This window comes from Spermophilus citellus (genome assembly GCF_964194105.1).
Source record: "Spermophilus citellus genome assembly, chromosome: 5".
Taxonomy (NCBI): Eukaryota; Metazoa; Chordata; class Mammalia; order Rodentia; family Sciuridae; genus Spermophilus; species Spermophilus citellus.
The window spans coordinates 115,165,663-115,191,582 of NC_138186.1; the positions used below are offsets into that span (position 1 = coordinate 115,165,663).

Consider the following 25,920-nt stretch of genomic DNA (forward strand, 5'->3'; position numbering starts at 1 on the left):
CCTAGGCGTTTACGGAGGGGACCAAAAGTGGCACGCCTGGACATACAGAGAACTAGCACGGGTTCGACCGAAGTCGTGGGGAGAGAGGAGGAGAGGGTCCCGCTGGGAGTGGCGAGATCGGTCGGATTCTGGAGAGAGTGATCTTATGCCCGACCTTGAGCTCCTGCTAAGCCCAACTTTTGGGTTACATTCGAGGGACCCCGATAAGAGTGAGCTCTGGGTCACAGGGTAAAAGCTGTTACTTTGTAGGAGGGCAAACGTGCGTGTCTGTGCAATGGGGGTAGTAGGTGAGGAGAGAAGGGAGGAGGGATAGATCTGGGGACTGGAGGCCGAAATTTCCTACTTCTGAGTGGTTCTCTGAAAGGCAAAACTACCTTGCAAGAGCAGTGGGAGGGAGCAGCGCAGCTTTGGGGGCCGCTTAGACTGGGCGCTGGGACCTCTCCAAGGGACTCTACACGCTTTGCGCTGTCCCCAGAAGGAGGACATACTATCCTGGTATCTCAGGGTGGATCAGGGCTGTGGGATTCCTTTCCCATCCCCATCCTCCGCCCAACACCCTGGCGCTATAGTCTAGAGGCAGAGAGCTCTGTCGGTCTTTTCCTGGGGTAAGCGGCCCTCTAGCGCAGCGACCTCAGGTCCCCGCGCCCTCTCCTACACTCAACCTCCTCCCCTCACTCCCATTCATTTTTCCTTAGCAGCTTCTAGGGCGAGCTCAAAAAACCAACTCCAAACCCATCAGATCCCGCATCACTGAGTTACGGAAGAAAGCTGGGAGCTGAGCGGGCGCTGACGCGCGTGGGTCGTCGCAGAGAGGTGGCGGCCGCGAGGGGCGCAGCGATCCGCTGGTGCCCGCCGCTGATGAACAGGCGGCCGCGAGCAGCCCCCGGAGCCGCGCGGCATCCGCGTATACAGTGACGGTGGAAGCCACGCCCGCTCGGGAGCTGGGGGCTGTCCTAGCCCCCCTACTTTCCTCCCTTCCTCCGGCCCCCTCCCTCCGGCCCCCTCCCTGTCCCATCTCCCTTGCTCCCTCCTCCTCCCCGCGCCGGCCCCCGGCCCGCCCCCGGCTCGGCTCGCGGGAGGCGCTGGGCGCCGGGGCTGGCGCGCTCTCCCGGGCGCACACACACATCCACGCACGCACGCCCAGAGCAGCTCTCTCCGCGCCCGGCCCTCGTTCCCCTCGCCCATGCAGACGGACAGAGAGACGGAAGATGGCTGACGACTCCATGGGGCACCGAGGATGCAGCCCGGCGGTGGCGGCGGCGGCGGCGGGAGCGACAGAAGCTGCGGCGGCGGCACGGGCAGCGGCGGCGTTGGCGGCGTTGGTGGTGGTGGCGGCGGCGGCAGCAGGAGCAGGAGCGGCGGCGGCGGCATCCCCGAGACTCCCCGAGCTACCTTTCCCTCTGACAGCCACTGACGTTCTCCGCCGCTAGAAGAGACCCCGCTTCTCCCGCGCCTGCCTTTCCCCCCTCCCAGCCCCGGCCCCGCCAGCACCGCTACCTCCGCCAGCTTTGCCACCATCAGCACCACCTCCACCACCGCCACCGCCACCAACACCACCACCACCACCACCGCCGGCGGCGGCAGCAGCCATTTCATCTCCACAGAAACCAGACACAAAAACATGGCAGAAATGGAGAAAGAAGGGAGACCTCCGGAAAATAAAAGGAGCAGGAAACCGGCTCACCCAGTGAAAAGGGAGATCAATGAGGAAATGAAGGTATTTTTGGACCTTGGGGGCTGGGGAGACGGAGCTCTTTCTTCGGTCCGCTCCCTTTGGGCCGTTGTATGGATTCGGGGGTACAGGGACGCGCTTGTCAGTTACCGTAGGATGCCCGGAACGCCTCAGCTCCTCCTCCAGGTGCAAAGCGGAGGTCAACTCGCGGGCTGCATCCCCTAAATTTGCCAGCCTCAGATTCGAAGCAGGGCGGGGGGTGGGGGGCTACCACATACTGTTTGACCTTACAAACCCCAGGTTGGCACAGATTCGTTTCAGAGAGGAGGGGACCAGGGTCCAAGTGGTGGGTGGGAATGGTGAAGAGGCTTTCCTAGTGAGCAGTGTAGTTTTTACTCCTTCCTCGGGAATCGTCCTTCCGGCCTCTCCAAAGTTAGAGCTGCTCGGCCGAGGCACCCTGGGAGAGCTGGAGTTCAACCCTTTCCGCGGTTCACCCCTAAGCTCAGGGATCCCTCTTCGCCCCAAGTCTACAGCTGCGACAGTGTAGGGGCTGTCAGTGCCGGGCGAGTTGCGGCCAGAGCTGTGAGGGTCTGAGGGCTGTCCTGACGTCCCGCTCGCCTCGCTCGCCCCCGCCCGCGCCTCTCCATCGCTACCTCCGCCTCTCGCTAGCCTCTGTACGCCTGGCTTCCCAGTTAACCAGACCCCAGCGAGCCCCGAAGAGCGGCCTTCGCAGGGCGCCTGCCCATTGTTCGGGAAGGCCAGCCGGAGTCCTTTCGGCGAGGCCGGGCTCCTCGCCAGACCAGCGGTGCTCCAGAGGTGGTGAGCGCAGCCGCCTGGCGCTCCAGCTGTTCGTGTAGAAGCGATTGTAAAAGAACACCGCTCAGCTCCGGACCCCACTCGTCGCCCCCATTCCCTTATTTTCTGCATGCCGAGGCTTTGCCTGGGATAGCATTTTATTCCATGTTGATTTTACGAGTCTCTCTTAATTTTTTTTTAATTTGTCTGTTTTTCTGTGAGTTACAAAAAAGTAGCAGGTTTGATGCTCCCCGTGTTCTGCTTAATACTGCCAGGTAACTTGGTCAGGTTTGGTTAAGTTTGTATTTAAAAGATGAACTAGATAAAAACAGTATGCAAGTTTCATTTATTGCGTTCTGACATCTTCTTGATTAGAACACGTATATTCCATAAGAATGCCTCGTGTGAAGCCCACGATTAGAAGGGACAAACGGTTATACATTCTGCTGTGTGTGAATGTGTGTGTGTACGTGTGTAGCTAGGTGTATATGCTTAGCTTTACCTTCCTTCCAGAAATGTCAGCAGCATTTAAATTTTGAAATTAGGGTTTTATTTCAGTGTGAGAAACTTAGTATCTGGAAGCAAGAAGTGTAGTATTAGTCCAAAGGAGATTTGCCTTGGAAATCAATGCTATTCCTTGTAATGGAAACCACCATTGATAGTTAAGGTAGAAAAAAAAAAGGTAGAAGTTGTTTTCTTCCCATGAGGGTGGAATTCAGCCTACAATAACCATTCTTGCCCTTCCCTCCTGTCCTGTATTTCCAGATTACTTTTCCATTTCGTTTTAAATTTGGAGTGGGGGAAGAGGACAGAGGTGAAGGCCACTAGGAAATCACAGCATGCTCTGGCCCTTTAAAACGCTGCCTAATGTGATCTATATGGATGGCAGCTTTTAAGTTTCATAGGTTCTAGAATTACAAATTAGCTAATTTTAATCAAAACATGTGAAATGTTATCCCGGCTGGATATAAAGGCTGACTGTGCTCGATACTTTGGGCTCGTGTTGTTGACTTTGGCTGCAGGCGCACTCCGTGGTTTGGGAGATAGTTGTCCTTCTACAGTATAACAGATGTTTGTCTGAACTGGTGAGGAAGAAACAAAAACAACATTGTATGAAGGGGAAAAATTACACAATTTTTAGCCAGTGCTGCAGGACTAAGTATGGAATTAACCTTGGTGAACAGAATTTCCTCTTTTTAAAATGTTATTTTTCTTTCAAATCACCATCTACTATTTGAAGTTCTAATCCTCATCATTTCCATCCAAAGTAGCATTAAACAAGAAGTTTTGCATAGCAAATAATCCAAAATACCTGTAGGATTTGTATTTTCTCTCTGGTTTGGAACTCTGTGTAAGACCCCTGGCCAAAATTTTCAGTCATTTCCATTCACACCATGCCATGTCTAGTGGAATTGTTTTGTAGGCATTCCTCTAATATACTCGTACCCAAAAGCCTTTTTTAAAAAGGTGGTTGCTCAAAGTCAAAGTTTTTTTTTGGGGGGGGCAAATCATTAATATTTTTCTGCTTTTAAAATTAATAACTACAGCAACAAAAGTCCTCCCTGAATCCCCTGGTATCATTACCCTTCAGCTCCCCAATGTGAAGTGTAGAGTAACATAACAAGTTGGTTGCCCTGTATAAAAATGTGTGCAACAAAATGTCACCGGGAACACAATGTAGCCTTGTGCAGCTTCATATTGGTGCCGCTGGAGCTGCCTGGCTGTGTTTGCCTTCATCTGAACGGCTTTCATCTGGACCAGTGTAAACTAAGCCCTGGTAAGTAATCACTGCCCGGCAGAAAGAAAGGAATGTATACAGCTAGCACGGCCTAAGCTGTAAAAACGGAAACCTGAGCCCCCACCTCGGATCACATATCAAGGCTTGAAGGTAGGGGAAATGAAAGGGGGAAAGAGGAGAGAGCGAATGGAAAAGTCAGCCCGGGAAGTGGAGGATCAGGAGGAGGCCCCCCTTAGGGAGATTTGGCTCAGGGATTAGGGAATTTTATCGTGGTGTACAGTGACCTACTCAGGTTTCAACACTGGTTGGATCGAGTTGCTTCTCTGTGAGCTGAAAGAAAAGGGACTGGTGTCTATGTGATTTTTTTTTTTTCTCCTCCGGGTAATAGAAAGGACATTGGTACAAGTATCTATTTTAAGTACAGCAAATGCAGGGTATTGAGAATGAACAACAAAATTGCCTCATCTCAGAGACTCCCTTCAAGATCTCCTAATTGAGATAGTCACCTATTTATTTAAAAATGGCTGGAGAAGACAAACTTGCTGAGGTTTAGCTGACACCAGTAATGGCATTGGAGATTGTCTTCATGTGGCTGAGAGCTAATGTTGGTTGCTGTTTCACTAGATCAGATATTGAGTTACAGTTTCGTTATCACTGATTTAATGTACATGGCAGTTGTAACAAATTTGAATTTGATACAATATAATTTTGTGAGTGAGAAGTACATGACTTGGCATAGATTGCTTATGGTGTACTTCAGTGAAAGTATCTTCAAGTAGAAATGTTTGTCTCATTATGACCTTTACAATGTTTATCTTTTCTTCTTCCCTTCATTCTGATTTTTCTTGATTTTGCTTTACTTACAATTAGTGTGTCTTATTTAATCAGTGAGTAGTAGAGAGGATTTCTAAAAATCAGATGACAGTGCAATTTATATTTTCACTATTTTTGGTTTCTAAAATGAATATTGGAATTGTATCTAATGTAATATGTCTCTGATTCCACTCTAGCTCACATGTGCCATAAGAAAGGGATGTCAGGAGGGAATTCCAAAATGTGAAAGGGTTAATTAATTTCAGGAGTTCATCTAGAATATGCAAGATGTAGCATACAAATGAGTTTGTACTAGTGAATGTGTAAGTATAAATTAGTGTGTAAGTTGTACTTTGTGATCAGTAGCTACCAAACAATAATATAATCTTTCAAGTCTGAACTCTGAGTAGAGATAATGAGTCAGTTTTTTTATCTTTTAAAACTCTTTGACAAAACCAATGTGATTAGATCAAGCACTCTGTCCTGGAAACTTTCCTAAACAAACCATAATTGACACACTTACAATGTTTGGCTTCTTTATCAATTGCTGGAAAATCTATGTTAAATGTCAAAGGGTCACCTTTGCTGAAGAAGGTTTCTGTCTATTAATATTCTCAGCAAGTAATTTGTTCCTAAAATTATGCTTCAGTCCTGATCCCTAAAGTTTGAGGCAGGCACATCTGTTAGAGTTTAGTAGAAAACTTACCACAAGATTTTCTAGTCTGGTTTCTGATGGTCTTCATTTGACATTACATTAAAAATGATCTCTGTCAATTGTATAGACAATAAAGCAAGTTGCAGAGCCTAGCTGGTGAGTGCCGTGAGATAACTTGATGCTTAAAAAATTAAAAAAAAAAATTAGAGAAGTTGGTGTGGATTGGAAAAGCCAGCATGTTCAAGTTTGAAATCAGCTCATTACCAAATCAGGTACATTTTAAGTTTTGCTGTTGAAATGTTAACCTGATGTCGGATGCAATAAATCTCAGGAACCTAAGAAAGTAGGTTCAGATCCCACTGTGGTTTTCACAGTTAGGTCAGACCTTCCTTCCTGAGAGTAGCCTCAGGTGTGCCATGTGGCAGAGCTAGGGACTAATGTCAGTTGAGACATGGGTCTTGCCCCTGGGGAGCAGGTGTAGGATGTTCTTAAGCCCTTATCATTGCTCTCAGTTGCCTGGCTCAAGACTCCAGGTTAAACCCAGAAGAGACAGTCCAGAGAGGGTTTGGAGAGCTATGCATTCTGCTCTATTCAGTTGGGGTTTCTGGGAAGAGTCTCTCCATCTATGAGCCATGGAGTGTGATATGTAGTAGAGCACCATTCTCTAAGCCTTACACAACTCACAGGTTCCAGAGACGAGGAAATGGAAAGGAACCACTTCACTTCCTCCCGAATCTGAAATAAACATTTGAACTAGAAGAAAATGAGTCTGACAGACTCATTCCCTTCTGCGTTTCCTGCCTGTGTGCTTGCCAAGCGCTGCTCTGAGAAGCCAAGCCCTACTCTGCTTGTGTGAAAGACAGATTTACAGAAACCAAGAGGTAACAGAGTTTTTGAAGGAACATCCAAAACAGGGCCTCAAAAAAGGGCGAATATTAGTGAGTGCTATGACTCTCTAAAAGAGAGTCCCAGGGAAAGATACTGTTTCGTTAGGGTGACCATTTTTATATCATGTCTTCTAAAGAAATATCCCTTTTATATATTGAAAGTACCTTACTTTTTTCCCTCTTCCTCTTCCTCCTCCCTCTTCTTCTTCCTCTTTTTCCTCTTCTTCTTTAACGTACTAGAAGTAATAGAAGGTGTATCATCAAAACCCTGAAGTCTAAAACTTCCTCTTGTGGAATGGGAAGCCAGCCACACTTGTACTCTCAAGCTAATAAGATTATTGAATAGTTTCCTGAAAGAGAAGGGATATTACAGGATAGAAGGAGGGAAAAAAATAGAGTACTTTGTTTTTGATAGTGCCAATTGAAACATGTAAACAGACATGAAAGCATGTGGTGAGTGAGATTTGCTGAATGTATATTTTAGGATCTGTAGACTGATGGGTGTTAATATCTCTATATAACCAAAGGCCTGTGGGACTCTATAGTACTTTAAGGCTGGTGGCTTTGGCACAGACAGGAAAACAATGTAACAAGTCTTGGTGAGTTTGAGGGCAGTTCTGCAGCTGTGATAGGACACAGCTGCACACAGCTGTACACCTGCCATGCCTGCCAGTGTTGCAGAGGGCCAGTATCCACAATTTCACAGCATTTGTTTGACCCTTTTAGGACAGTTGGTGTCTTGGCAGCAGAATAAAATGTGGTTGTGTCATTGTCTACTCTGTGTCCCAAGAAGACAATAAAACACCATAGATTTTATATATAAAACTACACTATTTTGGATTCATATGCCAATTATGTAGTCATCCAGTTCGGAATATATCAATAAGAGAATAAGGTATTTCTCAGGCCCTGTCCAGTTGTGTGTTAGTGTTAACAGTGTCCTCTGGACTTAGCCCTTCATTAAAATCATGGTGTGTGACTAACAACAGTGCTGCAAAATGAACCAAAGTGAAGCATAGTGATCATCCTCAGAGGACTTCAGTCTCCAAAACTGTCATTCAGGTAGAAACAGCAGGGCTCAAAGTATAAAATCTGCACCAAGAATGTGAATCTGGCCACTCTTATTATTTCATGAATGTTGATGACTTTCTAATGGGCCATCTGTGGGGCGTGGTTTTGTCCTTACTATACCATCTGATCCAATGGGACCATGGATGTGAAAATACTTTGCAATCTGTAGAGGGCTTTTCAGATATTTCTTTTGTACTATTTAAGTTTTACTTCATGACCTTTTTCTTGGCAAAACCATAAATAAAACTGGCCCACTGAATCTGTGTTAAGGGAGACAATTTAGATGCAGCCTTGGGCCAGGCCTGGGAATAGAATTAGAAACTGATTTCTAATCAATTTCAATTCTTATTTCACATTTGAACTTGATCAAGGCCCTGCCTCTCTTTTGCAGATTCACTTTCTTTATCTCTATTAGAGAGTCCAATGATGCTTAATAGAAATTAACCTCAGAAGTTAGAACACATGGAGATGGCAATGGAGAGAAAATGTTTTCCAAAAATAACCATCATTCCGTTATTCATAACCTTAGGTAGCAGAGACACTAGCATTTTTTTAGCTGTCTTATAAATTGCTCAGGATTGGAAGTTTTCTTTTCCTTTGAGAGTATTTTTCGTGTGCTCTACTTTTTGGATAATGCATGTTGGAATGTTTTGAAGCTAAGTAATGTAACTGACAGATTCTTTTTATTGTCATTAGAACTGCGAATATGACTGATGTAGTTGACTATCAGTGAGACTGTGTTAATTTTTAATTAAAACTAAATTTCTTATTTTTTTTACAAAAGTAATACACAGACATGACAGATAGTAGAGTAAGCAACAGAAATAAGCAAAAATAAAAACAAAACCTATAATTTTCCCACCCAGATACAATTACTGTCAACATTTTGATGTGTGTCTTTTCATGCCCTTTTCTATGTATGATATTTGTTTTTTTAAAAAACAAAATGAACTCGTATGTATTAACTTTCTTTTTAAAACTTAACATATTGTTCATATCTTCTCATGGCACTAAAATTTTACTTACAGCATATATTTTAGTAACATAATAATATTCCATTATGTGACTAAAGTACAATTTATTTAGCCAAGTTCCTATTGTTTGGCATTTAGTTTGTTTTTAAGAAAACAACACTGAGACAAATATTCCTGAACTTGCATATGTCTATATCTATTTCCTTAGAATAGTTCCTAAAATTCCTAGAAATAAAATTGCTGAATCAAATGGTATGCAAAATTTTAAGGCCTTTTAATGCATAGAGTCAAATCACTCTTTTTAAAAGTTCTATCAGTTTAATTCCCAATAGTATGAGAGTGCTCACTAATACTATATGCTTTAGGTTTTTGTTTGTTTGTTTTGGTACTGGGATTGAACCTAAAAAGGTACTACCTCTGAGGTATATCACCAACTCTTTTAATTTTATTTTGAAACCAGGTCATGCTAAATTGCCCAGGGTGGTCTCCAACTTGCAATCATCCTGCCTCAGCCTCCTGAATAGCTAAGATTACAGGCATGCTCCTTTGTGCCCAGCTCATATAATGGTTTTTAAACTTTCACATCAGTATATTTAGAATTATGTTTTCCTGAATTTTATCATTTCTCTATGTTTACACATTTTTTTTATATTTATGAATGGATCCAAGTGAATTGGCACATTTACTGAGTACCTTCTAAGTGTCCAGACATTGTGTTAGGTGAGCCATAAAATGAAATAAAAGGTCTCTGCCCTCAAACAACTCTCAATATATATGGGATAGATGACATATTTTGCTAGAACTGGGACATGGAGTAAAGGTGGAAATAATGTTTATGAAGAAAGAGAGGTTATGACTTTGCCTCATTTGGGAAAATGATCAAGAGCTCTTTGAATAATTCCTACTCTTTTGGTAGGATACAAATTTGAAAACATATCAGCATTTAATTATACAAGATCTGACATGAAAAAAATTCAATGGTACTTACCTGTGTTTAAAAATCAGCTTAATGGGCTGGGCATGGTGGCGCACACCTGTAATCCCAGCAGCTTGATGGGCGAAGGCAGGAGGATCGCAAGTTCAAAGCCAACTATAGAATTTTAGTGAGGCTCTAAGTGACTTAATGAGTCCCTATCTCTAAAATAAAATATTTTTTAAAAGGACTGGGGATATAGCTCAGTAGTTAAGCGCCCCTGGGTTCAATCCCTAGTTCAAAAGAAAAAAGAATTGTGTTTGATGTTTTTTAAAAAAATCATTAGCTCTTTCTGAAGAGCTTGAAGTACTTAATGTTTCAGAGGTATTTTCAGAATTGGTAATCACTATTTTCATAGTGCTTTGATGTCAACTATTATTTACCTGATGAAATGTTCAATTAAAGTCATTTCGATTGAACTCTGACATATATAAGGTACTTCTAATTGAATAAGGAGGGTGTCTAATGAATGTCCTCACATTAAGATCCAACAGAAAAGCTTGGCATAGTGGCGCATGCCTGTAATCCCAGCGGCTTGGGAAGCTGAGGCAGGAGAACTGCAGGTTCAAAGCCAGACTCAGCAATAGCCAGGTACTAAGCAACTCGGTGAAACCCTGTCTCTAAATAAAATACAAAATAGGGCTGGGGATGCGGCTCAGTGGTCGAATGCCCCAGAATTCAATCCCTGTACCCCTGGCAAAAATTTATTTTTGTTGGTATGGAAAGAACTCAGAAGGATTGAAGAAATTGTAAAATTTTCTTTCTATTTACCTTTTTAATACCCGCTTATTTATTATTAATTTTAGGAAGAAAGTATGTTTTCAGACTAAATGTTAGGATTCTGTTTTTTTCCTCAGAAGCACTGAAAGTGAGAGAGGGAAATTGGAGAGGGTGAGGACAAGGTAGGGAAATTAGGTATTAGTAGTACAAAGCACTTAGAGTTACATGTGATGTCAAAAAACTATAAAATAAGAAGACTCAGTTTTTAAAATATATTTATTTATTTTTTGTAGTTGTACACAATAACTTTATTTTATTTATTTATTTATTTTTATGTGGTGCTGAGGATCGAACCCAGGGCCTTGCACGTGTGAGCGGAGCGCTCTACCACTGAGCCATAACCCCAGCCCCAGAAGACTCAGTTTTAATTGTGAATTTTGAGCACCCCTTCTATGACCATATTAAGGAGAGTAGAAGCCAATGATTGAATCTGAAAGCAAGCAAAGTCTCATCACAGGCAGATGTTCCCTTGTTGATCCCTTTTGGTATATGATACTGACATCCTATGGCATGGTTTCTTTGCCACTCTGTGATTGGCCCGGGGTTGGGGGAGCTTCTTTGCAATTGCCACACATTAGACTATATAGAATTTCTAAGAGAAAGAGGCCTGCTGTAAGTATCAAATGATATGTGTTTTAGTTTTTACTTTCCTGGGTGATCAGCCATGCCTATCTTTTACCTTCTTGATGCTCTAATTTTCTGTCATAAAATGATGATGTCACATAAGTTCACTGAAAGTTTATTGTGAAAACTACATACTTAACACATAGGGTTATTGAGAGGGGCAGGAGAATGAAAGGATGTGGAAACACTGCAAAGTGCTATAGAGTATTAGACATTATCATTAGAATTTTAGTGACCTATTTTCCAAACCTAAATTGGACCACATGGTATGAAAGAGGATTTTTGTGTCACTTCCAAGGGCAAGAAGCAGTCTGCGAAATGTAATTCGGATGCCAAAATATTGAAATTTCTGGCATATTTTGATGGTTTATGGGAGCAGTGATAAAATATTTGAAATAATGACTGCTCAGTAAAATTCATCATGTGTGAGCACTATAATTATGAAATTTCTTTGTAAAAGGTATTTTATTTTTCATATAAGTAGAAGTTTCTTGATTTCATAGAATTCTAAAGCTGGAAGGAATTTTAAAGAGATTCTGCTTAGTTTCCTGCCCTAGGTCTCAAGAGAAATGCTTGGTAAAGATTTTGGGGAGAAGGAAATTTTATGATCTCTTAGTACAATAGTTTTTTTTTTGGGGGGGGCAGTGCTGGTTGAACTCAGGGGTGCTTTACCACTGAGCTACATCCTCATACCTTTTTATTTTTAATTTTTGAGACAAGGTCTCACTAAGTTGCTTAAAGCCTCACTAAATTGCTGTAGCTGGCTTTGAACTAGCCATAATCCTGCCTCAGCCTCCTGAATCACTGGGATTATAGGTGTGCACCACCACACTGGCAGTAGCTTGTTTTATTATTGAACATTCTTACCTTAAAACTCTCCATTTTAACTCTTCTCATCTTACTTTTTTTTAAATAACAAGCAAGAAAATTACTTAGAAAAGGAATAATTCTTTTTCTTTTCTTTTTGCAGTACTAGTGATTGAACTCAGAGCCTCACACATGCTAGGCAAGTGCTCTATCACTGACCTAAATCCCCAGTCCTTTCTATTTTATTTTGAGAAAAGTTCTCATTAAGCTGCCCAGTCTGGCCTTGAACTTATGATCCTCCTACCTCAGATACCGGGGTAGCTGGGATTATAGGTGTGTGCCACTATATCCAGCTTGGGAAGAAATAATTCTTTTAGATAGACAATACTTTTTTAAAGGATGATAATACAAAAAATAATTGTTAGAATTCTCTACCAGAAAGACTTGAAAACCCTTAGAGGTCATAAACATTAATTTCACCTCTCAGAATATGTTATATTTCTTAGAAGATAACTGAAAACATCTATTGCATTTGCTTTGGTGTAGCACCATAATGAGCCCATCTAATATCTACCATCAAATTATAATTAGGATTTTTTAGAAAATTAAATAATTTATTCCTTGGGAGTGTTTGGTTTCTTAAACAGTAGTGCATGCAACAGAGGTAATAGTCTATTTCTCACAACTAAATTACAAGAAATTTCAGTGTTTGTTTCTCTTTTTCTTTCATCTTGCACCGCCTTTCTTGAAAGGTTTGAGACTTATAGCTCGAGTCTTTATAAACCTTTTGTTTTCAGCTTTTGCAGTCATATATCAAAACATTAAGGTGTTTATTTTTATTTTCAGTGACAAGAAAGGGGATGTTTTAGAGTTTATTTTCCCTGACATTTATAGTAACTCGAAAATCATGGAATAGATCAAGTTCATATTGATCGTCTGTGAAGCCTCTGAGTTTTCAGCAGGAGCCATAAACTAAACTGATGCAGTTAAGATGCTCAAACAATGTGAATTTGGTGTTAATAATCCAGTTGAGGTTTCAGTTTTTCTCCAAATGTCTGAGACTTCTGTATCCCCTCCCCAGGGTTGGGTCTGAAAGGCTGAATGGATTTGCAGCTGGACTAAAACAAACAAATCTATATCCTTGGCTGGAAGGTTGGTGCATGAATTATGCATCTATAGCCTTTGTGTGACTTTAGAGTTTAGACAGAACTGGAGAAAGTGGCGCCTGGATAGGGACGGTGGACAAAACTGGATATGGTAGCCAGGAATTACTGTGCCAAAGATTTTCTGACTTATTGGCACAGTTTTCTTAGAGATCAGGACAAATAGCATCCAGACCAATAGGATGGCTTGAACTTGGCTTTTAATGCTGTTGAGAATTGGTTTTTCCATGCAAGGTAAGTTTCATCCTTGGAGATTTCTGCTGCCAGACCACTGATGGAGGACCTTGATTTGTGTGCTTAGGGACTGTCATTCTTGAGTCAGGCACTCGGCCTCAGTGAAAGAAATTAGGTGTTAGGGGAGAGTGACGCCTCATTAAAAGAATCTCTTTTGATTGAGTACAGCAGCATTTAGCCCAGTCCTCCTCAGTGGTATTCCTGAAGTTGCTGAGCTTATTATTCATATCGATCATATCATCTTTGTGCATTCAGGAAAAGAATGTCTATTTAATATGGACAGGATCAGCCATCAGAGAGAATAAATGCCTCACTAAAGCTTGATATGGCTGACTGTTGGCCTTGTGGATGGTCACATTGAATCAATCTGGCTAGATTTTTTTTTTTTTTTAAATTGCTGGTGCACTATACCATCACAGATTGACCCAGTTGGAGTTCAGAGCTTAATTAAGTGGGTACGAAAGCAAAAAATGTAGCATCCTGTGGATGGTTTGAAATGTCAGGTTTGTTTTCATGGAGTTAGTAATGTATTATCTTTTATTTTTTATGCAACCCCTGCTGAAATCTAAAGTCTTGAAATTTGAGAAAACATGGAACTCACACGTTGAGGCTGTGTACACTCTAGCTTAGCCTTGGTGCTTTGTTTCAAGTACATAAATTATACATCCTAGTGTAATTCAGAAATGACAGCTTCTAGGAGAATAGTGAAAGATTCTGTGAGCCACAGAGAAGGTTAGAATATATAGTTTTCCTCACTCAGTCTCGGAGACTCATGGTGCCCTGCCAGATAGACTATTAAGGTATATATGAGCACTAAGATCATTAACTCACATAGTCTCACATCTTATTTCCAGATCGAGCAATTGATGAGTTATTAAAAATAAATACTTCATTAAATCCATCTAGCTATACTCATTATTTTCAAATTTTGATATCTCTAATAACAGTAACAATAAATTACACTTATATATTGACTTATAGTTTGTAAAGTGACTTCATACATTATCCAAAGCCTGGTCTGGCTAGTAACCTTAAAGTTATTTGGTACTTTTATGTCACTCATCAGAATACAATCATAATGACCTTTCATTTCATGGAGAAAGAATCTGCCACCAATACAATTTATAAAGCAAATTGTGCCTTGATTTTAAAAAAATACTCTTGCAAAGAGGAAAATTTAAAAAGGGAGACCCTTGTAACCTATTCAGTTTTCTGTATGATAATGGTTGACAATTGAGAAATTATTTCTTTGTTGAGATTTTGCTTTATCTGAGATAAGAGTCATGTTAAGAAACAATACCTGAATCAGAAAGCAATTCTAATTTAAATTAATCTGAACCACAAAAAGGTTGATTAATTGTTTTCATTTTCAAAATCTTTTCTTAGCTGTTTCTTATGCTTTACCTTACAATATTTTTGCGTTAGTGTGGGATACAGACTTTGCAGAAGAATATGGTAAAATATGACTTCCTATTCATAGGAAAAACTGACAAATACCATTTTTTCTCATTATCTTTAAATTGAAAATGTCTGAAGGCCTGTCATAATTGGATGTGTCATTTTGTGATTTAAATGCATTACAATTTTTGAACGTGATTTGAAAAAATGAACAATACTCTAGGGGAAGAAGGGTAAGGCTGACATTAAATGGGGCAAGGCAAACAATTCAATTTATGTCTTCTTTTCAAATAGTTATTGATTATAGAAATAAGTAGTAGCCTATGCTTCTCTTTCAGAACTTTGCAGAAAACACCATGAATGAACTCCTTGGCTGGTATGGCTATGATAAGGTTGAATTGAAAGATGGTGAAGATATTGAATTCAGGAGTTACCCTACAGATGGGGAGAGCCGGCAGCACATTTCTGTTCTCAAAGGTAATGACATTTAATGTCCCTTTGTTCATGTGAAAGAGGATTAACTATCACAACTCTTCAGAACTGAGTTGCTTTGGGACTCCTTTTGTTGACTATGCCCATGGTTGATTTAACTATACATCTCCAGTAGTGCTTTCCTATAAGCAGAACTTCACAGAAATAAGAGCTCAACCTAAAATAAAAGTAGACACAATTTAATCTCCTTCCAGCAATGGAAGAACTAGACAAAGACTCGGGACTTTAAGTGCTGTGGTCCTTCCCACAAATTCATAGAAAAGGGGCAATGTTTGCTAACTTCTAGTTTCCTGATCCCTTTGATATGCCATCAGTTGTCAGGGACTAGGACTTCCTGCTATGTGCAATGTTAGGTTTACATTTTCAGACTCTAAGAGAGATTCTGTTCGTTTTGTAAACCCCCTTCCTTTTTCTGGGGTAGGAATTCTGTTTTCATTTTGTGCTTGAAGTTTTCAGTCTTCCTCTGCCCCCACACCCTTGAGTAGGGTGAGAAGAGGAGTAAGAGGGGAGTAGAGGATTAGATCCTATAAGGTTCTGTAAGAATTTTCATCGAAGCCCAGCCAAAGAGTGGAAATTAAAGAGGATTGGCAGAGTCGAAGTTACATTGATTGTACCAGTGGACAGCAGTGCCAGATATCTAAAGGGAAAGCTTGTATGAACACAGAATTTATGAACCTAAATTTGGAATAAGGGTTTGTTTATAAAAGATAAGAGGAGGAACATGTGAAAAAGCAACCAATTTGGGGAATTTTAATAAAATGTGGGCAAAACTAATTGTGCATTATCACTGGCAATTTGCCCAGTACTTGTGTTGTATTCAAAATCTGTTGGCATGAACTACCTGCTCAAGCACTTTTTTTCAGTCTTTGAGATAGTATTTTTTTTTCTTCTTACACGCTAAGCAACAAAATGTAAATGAGCTGTCCTGCAGGCATGTGTGTGGAATTGAATGTACGCGACAAATTTTATGTTAAGCTTGCTATGAAATTGTACATATCGTGTTACTCAGATAGTGTCATCAATTTCACTGTAAATGAAAAATGCAAGTCATGAGTTTAAATTCTATAGACTTATAGCTCATATAATACTTAGCCTAGGTAATAATCTTTGCCCCTGGGGAATATGGAAAGAGAGAGTGCCAGAATATGCTATTATAGGGAAAACGTTGTTTTCCATGGTTGAAGCTTTTTTTGTCGATGATTCAAATACAAGGATAAAGTATTTATAAATAAAGTTTATATCATTGTAAGTTTTCTTTATTTTCATTTTTTTGTTGATTTTTGAGGAGCGTCATCAATACTTGGTGCCACAGCTGATCTGAATCATCCGCTTCTTTCTCATTGGTTCAGTAGATTATATTATAGTCTTAAGTTTACAGTTGGGTGGGACCTAGTCACAAAGCTGCTTTAGGCTTTCCCTCTGGTAGCGGGAGAGCCTTGCCTGCTATATATCACTTTGTATGTGGAAAAGGTTAATTGCCTCTCAATTTTCTATGGGATTTTACAGTGCTAAAATTCATCACCATGATTCAACTGGGATATTAGCTATCATAGTGGAGCAAATTATAAAGGAGCCCATTGGAAATTTATGGTAACAAGACTAAAAAGCTCCAGGATGGACTGTGGAGTTCTGGTAAATTGTTTAAAGGTTTGCAAGGAAAAACTTGTTTTGTTACATGACCATTTTACTCGAGGAAATAAGGGAAAATTTAAGTCTGCTGAATAAGTTCTTTTTGTCATATTGAATATCGTTTTTTTCTTTTACAGAAAATTCTTTGCCAAAACCAAAATTACCCGAGGACAGTGTTATTTCACCATACAATATAAGCACAGGCTATTCAGGGCTTGCCACTGGAAATGGACTCAGTGTCAGTGACTCACCTGCAGGGTCAAAGGATCATGGCAATGTGCCCATTATTGTACCTTTAATTCCTCCACCTTTCATAAAGCCACCAGCAGGTAAGCATTACTGGAGTTTCCAATGTTAACCATTCACATAACTGTAGTATAAATAACTCTTAAGTGCTCAAATGAACTTGAAGACTGTTTTAGCAACTTTGTAGATGGGAAATGTTAGTGCATGTCTCATTTAAAGTATTTTATTGCTACATCAGGAAAAGTCCCCTACTACTGCTTAGGTTTTACCACCAACTATAAAATAATTATTTTCCTTCTCTGAATTCACTTATTTAAAAAAAAAAAGTTTAGATGTTTTTTAAAATAAGAAAAATACAATGACTGATTAGCAAGAAAAAAAGCAATTTTGAACTGGGCAGTACGTAAGGAAAATCTGGTTTTGTGGAGTTTCTGAAGAAAGGGGTAGTTTTGTAAAAGGACATGTGGCAGGCATGTCCCTCAATATGCCTTCGTCTAAATCCATTCAAGAACCTAGCTAGATTATGCACTGTCTCCACAGAGTTCTTTCTAATTCCTGGAAAGCTGTCTTTGAGAGCTTAAAAAAGATGGAGATCTGAATTTCACTTGCATGAAAATGTAATCAGTTCTTTTATATTTCCAGAAAATTGGATGGCAGTGTATTAGATCTGGATGGCAATGAGCTGAGCTTTATGATATTGCAAGCTTGGCTACTGATATGTTTCACACAGAGAAAAAAGTTAAATAATATTGTATCTGGCTTGCTATAAAATGTTGGAATTATGCTAGTATGCTTAATTGTGACACTAGTTTTTTTTTCTGTGTATTAGATTGAAGAATGATAAATACTGAATTACAATAATAGCATTTATTGTAATAAAAATAAAGCTAATGCTTGTATTTTTTATTAGGGAAGCTAGGTGTTTGGTTATGTTTCCATAAACAGGAAATTGGTAGATTTAAGTTCCCAGGCTTATGTTATGGATGTATTTACATTGTTTTCTAAGTGTTGCTCACATTTTTCATTTTCTTTCATGGTTAGAGCCACATTCTCTTGTCGGTCTACTACATTTTAGCAGTAAAAGTGTCCTTTCATACTGATGTCCTTAGATATGTCATTAAAATCCATTTACTTGTTAAAATCATTTATAATTGTGTTTATCTCATGACTAATATAATTGGCATATCATGTAAAGTTGCCTTAGTGTTTCTATTTCCTTTGATGGGTTGGTTGTGATTTTTGGTCCTAATTTCTCTCCCAAGGACCAAAGTCATATTTTGCGTAGGCCAACTGGGGGTGGGGGAGAGCAACTTATTTTGTAATTGTAGCATTCATGTTTGGATATATGTTCCATGGCTTAGGTGAGAGGTGATGTTGTTGAGTGTATCAATAAAGTAGTGTGACTAAGTGACAAGACTATGAGCTTCCAATCAGAAAGTTTGATTTTCATTCTAGGCTTTGTCAATAGCCTGCTTTGTCAATGTGGGCAAGTTAAGTAAGGTTTCCTCTTTTCAGTTTTCCCATCTATAAAAGGGGTGGGTGGGGCACAGTCTTACCTCATGGAGTTGTTGTAGAAATGTAAACACCATACCTTTCTATTTTTTCAGTCCTTATTCTGCCCTAGAGTTATCATGCACATAATTTGTGCATAAAAAGGTGTGCATCCAAATGCAAATTCGTCTCTAAGATTTATTTGCGCAAAGCAAACAGCTTTAGAAATTAGCATAGCTGAGGCTAACATGAATTCAGCATGCCAAAAAACCTGCCCTGGAGTTTCCTGCTGAGCCAGCCACGTGGAATTCAAGCACACAGCTCCTATTTAACTCTAATTCCACATCAGATCAGGAAATAAATATGCAAAGGGATAGAGGCCAAAAATTGAGCCTTGGAAGTCTTAGACATAGGAACTCTGAGGAATTAGAGACCAGAGTAACCGAACACCAGTGGTTTTATGCTGTCTACCATGGAACGCCAAGGCACTCATCTGTGGAAAACAGAAAGTAGGGAAGGACATGTTTAATTTTTTTGTAACTGCTCTAACCTTGACTCTCTTCTATAAGGTTGAGGGTTCTACAAGACAAGACAAAGAAACAGGAATGTTCTATGCTTTCTAGGAGCTTACTGTGTTTGTTTCTAAACTGAAACTTACCAGAGAAACGAATTATGTTTTTAGTCATGCCATCTAGGGCAGGGGTCACCAAACATTTTCTGTAAAGGGCCAGATAGTACTTTAGGGTTTGTGGGCCATGCCGCCTCTATCGCTTTAGACTCCACTGTTGTAGCAGGAAGGTGGCCATAGATAATATATAAACCAGTGCATGTGGCTGTGTTCCCTTAAAATTTTATTTACCAAAAGGACAGTGGGCTGGGTTTGACCCAGGGGCTATAGTTTACTGATGCTTGTGCTAGGGTGAGATTAGCCAAGTCTCACTATAACAAGAAGATGAATAGGGTTTCAGAAACTGGCTGTGGGCTTGACAAGGTGTGCTGTGTAATATTTTAAGGAGGGTTCAGCAAAAAGGGCAGGAAAATAGTGGTCTTAAAGGTATACAGTAAGCCCCGGCATACCAATATTTGTTGAATAAATGACTGATATACAAATCTTACTGCACGTATGTAAGACAAGTGGTTCACTGAGAGAATATGAGTATTTTATCTGGATTAGCCCCAACCTGTCTGAGCATAACCACAGCTTTCTTGATATAAAGCAAGGATTCCATTGCTCTTAATTAAGTCATTCAAGTTCATACATTATACAGAAACTTCCACCTGGTTGATTATTTCAACTCTTCCTTTACTAAAACTTTTACCAGAGTTGTTATTCAAGGTAATTGAGTCGAGGTCCTCCTCCCTGTCATGTTAACCAAAGACATTCCTGAAGGTTACTGATAAAGGGTACAATAGCCAGCAGCTAATGGTCTTCTGCTAATCAGACCCTGAACAATTTAGCAATGACTATGTCATGCTAGTGTCCATCTCTCAGGATAGAGAAGATGAGGATTGTATGTAAGCTTTGGATTCCTATGTCATGTTTCAAATGATTCCTTTTGTACTGTAAGCTAATAATACTTTACATTTATGTTAAATCCTTTAGAGTTCATGAAACTCATTTACATTCTTTATTCAGTTCAGTCTTTACAATAACTCCAGGAAATTGCATGTTAGATATCATTAAATAGAACTGACGCTCAGATAGGTTAAGTAGCTTCCTCAAGGTAAGGTGACTTCTATGCACTTGAGCTAAGATTACTAAGTTCGAGGCTGAGACTAGTCTGGAATTTGTGAACCTCCTGCCTCAGCCTTCTGCGTAGCTGAGATTACAGGGGTGCCCCACTGCTATGGATTCCACTATTTTTTTTTAATATAAGGTTGCATTTTCAGAATACTTTTATAAAGCTTCCCTAGACTATCAGAATAATAATGCTTATTAATATTCTACTTACATATCCTCCAGTGGCAGGATATACAGCTTTTTCCTGCAAAAGGGTATTTTTTAAAAGTGCCTATCTTTTGGGAGAGTTGATCTTACCCTGAGAACCTAGCCTTCTTTAACCCTAAGAATCTGTGGGTCTTTGAACGAGATGGCCTGGTGGGGATAGAACCTAGCTTGGGTTTTTAAGTGCTTGCCACCACGAGGGAATTACTTCTCTTCCAGGGTACCAGAGGGCTCCATCTGGCCAGGCACTGGTTCCCTTGCTAGAGTGTATTTCATGCGCTTGGGCAGGCTTACCACTGGAACCCCTCCATGTCTTGGCAGCCAGAGAGCCCAGTGGAATACTCATGATTGGGAACACAGTGATACCACATTTGCTTGGATTTCCACTCCTTTTGCACAGCTGTGTACAGAAGTGTGGGTGTAGCTTGCTTCTGGGCCTGGGGAACTGTTCTTCTGGCCCACCCTCTTTCCTCTGGAGAAGGGGAGCACCCTGTGTCTTGGTGATTATCACAGCATTGACCCTTCTTTGACCTCACATGTGTGTGTCCATCTTTGAGGCTAATTGCCCTTCCCCCTCAGAGACAGCCTTTGGTCCTTGATGTACTGTTTGTGACATCGAAGGTGTTACTATGGTGATAGACTTGTTATAAACACAGGATAATAGCCCTGATTTTGCCTTTTTTCCCCCCTATGCAGTGAAGGGAATCACCATGATCCTTAAATAATAATCACAGACTTTTCTGCAGAGTCTGAAAAGTGAGCAGAATAAAGCTGCAGAGCAGCCATTTGAAAAACTGTTGTAAGATTACGAAAAACAATGAAAAGCATTGACCAATTCTTTCTTTTTATGCAAACATGCCTTTATTCTTTTAGTTTGAACAGATCTGAAAACCTCCTTCTTTACTAATTAAAAAAAAAAATCACATCCTGAATGGAGTCTAAAGTACCAAAAATTATATATTATCAGTGAGTTTTGAAAGATTACTCAGGTTAATTGCATTGTCACCTTGCTGTAATTCTTCTCATGTTAAAGGTTTTAATATGGTCCCAGTCCTTTGGGACTTGATTCAAAGAGGACTGTGCCAGGAAAGGGCTTTTGGAATGGATGGCAAGAACTGTGCTGTAGTGAGTCTCCACTAAAACCTGGTCCCTGCCCTATTCCCCTGAGGCTGGACCATTGAAGTAAAGCATTTAGAAGGGATTTTTTTGGTACCAATGATTGAACTCGGGGGCACTCAACCACTGCGCCACATCCCCAGCCCTTTTTTGTTTTTATTGACAGGATCTCACTGAGTTGCTTAGCACCTAAGTTGCTGAGGCTGGCTTTGAATTCATGATCCTCCTGCCTTAGCCTCCTAAGCCACTGGGATTATAGGTGTGCACCACTACATCTGGCTTCAGAAGGGATTTATGAAAAAAAAAATCATTTACAAAGACCTTATAATGGTCTTTACTGCTTTACAAGAGTAACAGCACTTGGCTCCATGGACACACATCTGTTATCTGCAGTAGTTAGGCGGATTTGGGTCTCCCCATCTTATCAACCTCTGGTCAGAGCAACCAGGGTCAACTGTAGCCCAGTTGGAGCCAAAACCAGGAGTTTTTTCCTCCTCATTTCAGACTTGTACCATGATGACATTCTACTCCCAAGAATTAAAAAAAAAAAATCAATGAAATTATTTGTGTAATTATTTTTGTTCACAAGAAAAGATGAAATGAAGCTCACGCACCCCCCCCTCTCTCTATATATATACATATTGAGGTGAAGCTTCACTGCTGCAGAAAACACTGTGTATCTAGGAAACCACATTGTAGATTCGAATCTTTTGACAGGTTTTCCCACAGGCTTACAACTTGCTTGTTCTGAGTCCAGAATCCCTGGTAAATCCCTGAATACTTTAAAAATGAGATGGAATGCGAAAAAAGGACGGAATATACTTTTCTTGATGCATTTGTGTGGCAGTTTTGAATAAAATGTCTTTTGCCTCCAATGATAAGTGCCGGTATTTGTATTCCTCGCCATGTGTCCAAGGGTGAGGGAAAAGGGGGAGCCCGTCCACATTATGTGCCCAGGTTTATGCCCAGGTTCATGTGTAAGAAGATAAACTCAGTCTCCTAAGGCCAGCTTGATTTCCTGTGTGCAGGAACGTCTGGCCTTTCTTTGAAAACAATGACCGTTTCCTGTTCTCCAGGATGGTTTGCATTCAGTGATCTTTCCCAATTTGTGTTCAGGCATAGTCATGGAAATATGATCTATTTTTTCAGGCAAATCTTGAAATTCCTAAGAGGTTATAAGAACTGGACTCCAAGGAACAATTAGCTTAACTGAGAATATGGAAACACCCGCGTGATCTGCTAAGCTCTATGTATATAGCTGAGTAACCCACAGTTAATAAGCATGTTACTTTTTGGCTCTTACAAGTCTTACATGGAGTTGTTACTTGCAGGAAAGTGGGAATCAGAATGTGGTTTGCATTATGGTCATTATTTATTTTATCTGTTATTCAATATTCTTGGGGCTTGCATATGAATGATGTATTCCAAATAGCCATTGAGAAAACAGGATTTAATCAAAATTGCTTTGGCGTTTTATTTATTTGTCCAACTCTTAAAATATGATTATTAAATAAAATTACCTAGAGTTAATGGGATTTGGATGACTTACTATTTATGTACCAGATATATTTCTCAAAAAATAAAAAAGAGATTCACTGAACTCTCAGTTTCCTAAGTCACTTAGGATAGGGATAGGAAGAATTATGATGAATGGCAGGAATAGGAGCAGTTAATAACGTGATATAATCTCATCATAGTTAATAATTTCTGAATGATTCTTATGGGCTAGGCGATATTCTAATAGATTATATCATTTAATTTTCACAATGAATTTATGAGGATGCCTCTGTTATTATTTTATAGATGAGTAAACTGAGACACAGAGAAGTTAAGCAACATGCCTGAGGTCACATAAGTTATAAGTGGCAGAGTTGATATTTGAACCTATGCATTATTTCTCATATTCATAACCACTCGGTTATCCAAAACACTACATCAGTATTTTAGTTCATTAAGTATTTATTAAATGTTCCTTACATTGTACTAGACAAATAAATACAAATATATATCATTATCCCCGACTACTAAGAACTTACAGTATAACTGGCATATAATCAAAACATCATTACAGTTTCATTTTAGAATGTATGGTATAATTGTATCTGTATTTGGAGAGTGCAATGTGGAAGTACAAGGACTGTTAAAAGTAGTGTAGCTGGCCCGATGGAGCACACCTGTAATCCTAGCAACTCAGGAGGCTGAGGCTGGAAGATCACAAGTTCAAAGCCAGCCTCAAAAACTTTAGGGAGGCCCTAAGCAACTTTGTGAGACCCTGTCTCAAAATTAAAAATAAAAAGGCCTGGGGATGTGGTTCAGTGGTTAAGTGCAAATGAGATTAATCCCTGGTACAAAAAAAAAAAAAAAAAAAAAAAAAAAGTAAGGTGCCAGAAAGTCAGATAATCAAGAACTGTTTGTTATATTTATACAGTTGAAAAAAAAATGGTACCTGAAACAATATAGACTAGAAAGATAGTCATTTGAAATTCAAAGTAACAATAATAATAAAAGGCCCCAATTGAAACATTAACATGTTAGGTAATTATGATATGGGTTCTGCTTTCTTTCTTTTTTTTTTTTAAATACAAAGTTCTTTTAAAAAAGTCAGGCAATTTTAGTATGTTTGATCATTCTTAATACTAGAAGAAATGTATAATTTGGTTGGTAGCATGGGATGGTAGAAAGACTGTCAGAGCAATAATCAGGAGGCCAGTGTAATTAATGCCAGCTCTGCCATTTATTACCTATCTACTCTTGAACAAGTCACCCTCTCTGATCCTTAGTTCCTCATCTGCAAATGATGTGCTTACCTTAGGTGACTTGTAATTTTCCTACATTTATAAGATCCTAATTTTGTGACTTGTATAGTTAATCATTCACCTGATTTTATTATCTGAAAGGGATATTTTAATATGTCTTAATATATAGTTTTTAGTTGATCGAACAAATTTAAAGCAAACTCATTTATGAGTATAAGTATAGCAGTCAAAAGTCTGGTGGGAAATTTATGCCACTTAGGACAACTTTCAATGCTTGTTAATATATTTACTCTGAATGAGTGAGTTGAAATAATAGACCTAATTTTAAAGATGAAAAGTGCTAGAAATATGAAATGCAACTAAATAAAGACTATTATCATCCATATGCTATTAAACATAATTATTTAGTATTATTATTTTTAAATTAGATTTTTATGGTTATACTTAGTAGTTGGTTCATCCTAACAAACTCAGACATACATGGAAATTAAATTCAGTTCATGATAGACCTAATCATTTTGATGTTACACAGAGGCAGTGATCATTGGAAGTAATTCCTAGACTTTCTGTAAAAGAGAAGTAATATTATATTTAGCTTACCAAATCAGGCACAAGAAGAAACAGAAACATAAGTAGCCCTACATCTATTAAAGAAATCAAATAATTAAGTTCTTTTCATGAAGAATATTCTAGACCTAGATGGCTTCAGTGGTAAATTCTATGAAACATTTAAGGAAAAAATAAAACTGAACTTGGAGAAACTCTCTTAGGGAATAGAAAAAGAAGAAATACTTTCACTCATTTTATAATCCTGGCACAATATTGATCGCAGTATGTGCCAAGGGCATTTTAAGTAAGGAAAGTTATAATTTAATGTAATTGAGTTACATTAAAATTGAAAACTTCTGTTCATCATGAACATTGATGCAAAAATCCTGAACAAAATTATAGCAAACTAAGCCAAGTTATATGCAAAAGGATAATAAATCACATTTAATTTGGATTATTTTTTTCTAGGAATGCAAGGTTGGTTTGGTTTAAACTTTAAAAATTAGTCAGTATAATTAACCAAATTAACAGAATAAAGAAATATCTTATACAATCTTAGTAGATACATAAATATAATTTGATAAAACACAATAAATAATAAAAACTCTTGGAAAAGTGGGAGTAGACTAAAACTTCCTTAATCTGACAAGAGATCCACAAAACACCCACAACAGACATGTCTAATGAGGAATTATGAGGAAATATTCAAAGTGTTCCCGTTAAGGTCAAGAACAAGAGAAAGATAACTATTATCACCTTTCTATTCAATTTTGTACTGGAATTCACAGAAAAATATAATAAGGTAACTATTACATTTTAAAGAGTTTTGAAAGGTAGAATGCCATTTTGAATAGATATCCAACTTAATCTATAGGTAAACTATTATAATTAATTAGTATATTTATCAAGATTTTTAAACATAAATCGATACCCTCAAATCAATTATAAGTCTATATACTAACCACAAAACAAAAAACAAAGCTTATGGCACATGCCTGTAATACCAGTGGCTCCAGAGGCTTAGGAAGGAAGATCACAAATTCTATGTCAACCTCAGCAATTTAGCAAGGCCCTGTCTCAAAATAAAAAATAAAAAGAGTTGGGGATGTGTC

General features: G+C 39.3%; 1 protein-coding gene across 3 annotated transcripts in view; it reads left to right on the plus strand.

Moving 5' to 3' along the window:
* The first annotated feature begins 1,413 nt into the window (after positions 1-1,413).
* SOBP (sine oculis binding protein homolog) overlaps positions 1,414-25,920 on the plus strand; it is a 165,708-nt gene continuing 141,201 nt past the window's right edge. For all 3 annotated transcript variants that reach the window (XM_081296553.1, XM_081296555.1, XM_081296554.1), the window contains exons 1-3: positions 1,414-1,717; positions 14,923-15,061; positions 16,843-17,034. In XM_081296553.1, the coding sequence (XP_081152679.1) occupies positions 1,622-1,717; positions 14,923-15,061; positions 16,843-17,034 (427 nt within the window). In that variant the 5' untranslated portion in view covers positions 1,414-1,621. The remainder of the gene's footprint in view (positions 1,718-14,922; positions 15,062-16,842; positions 17,035-25,920) is intronic.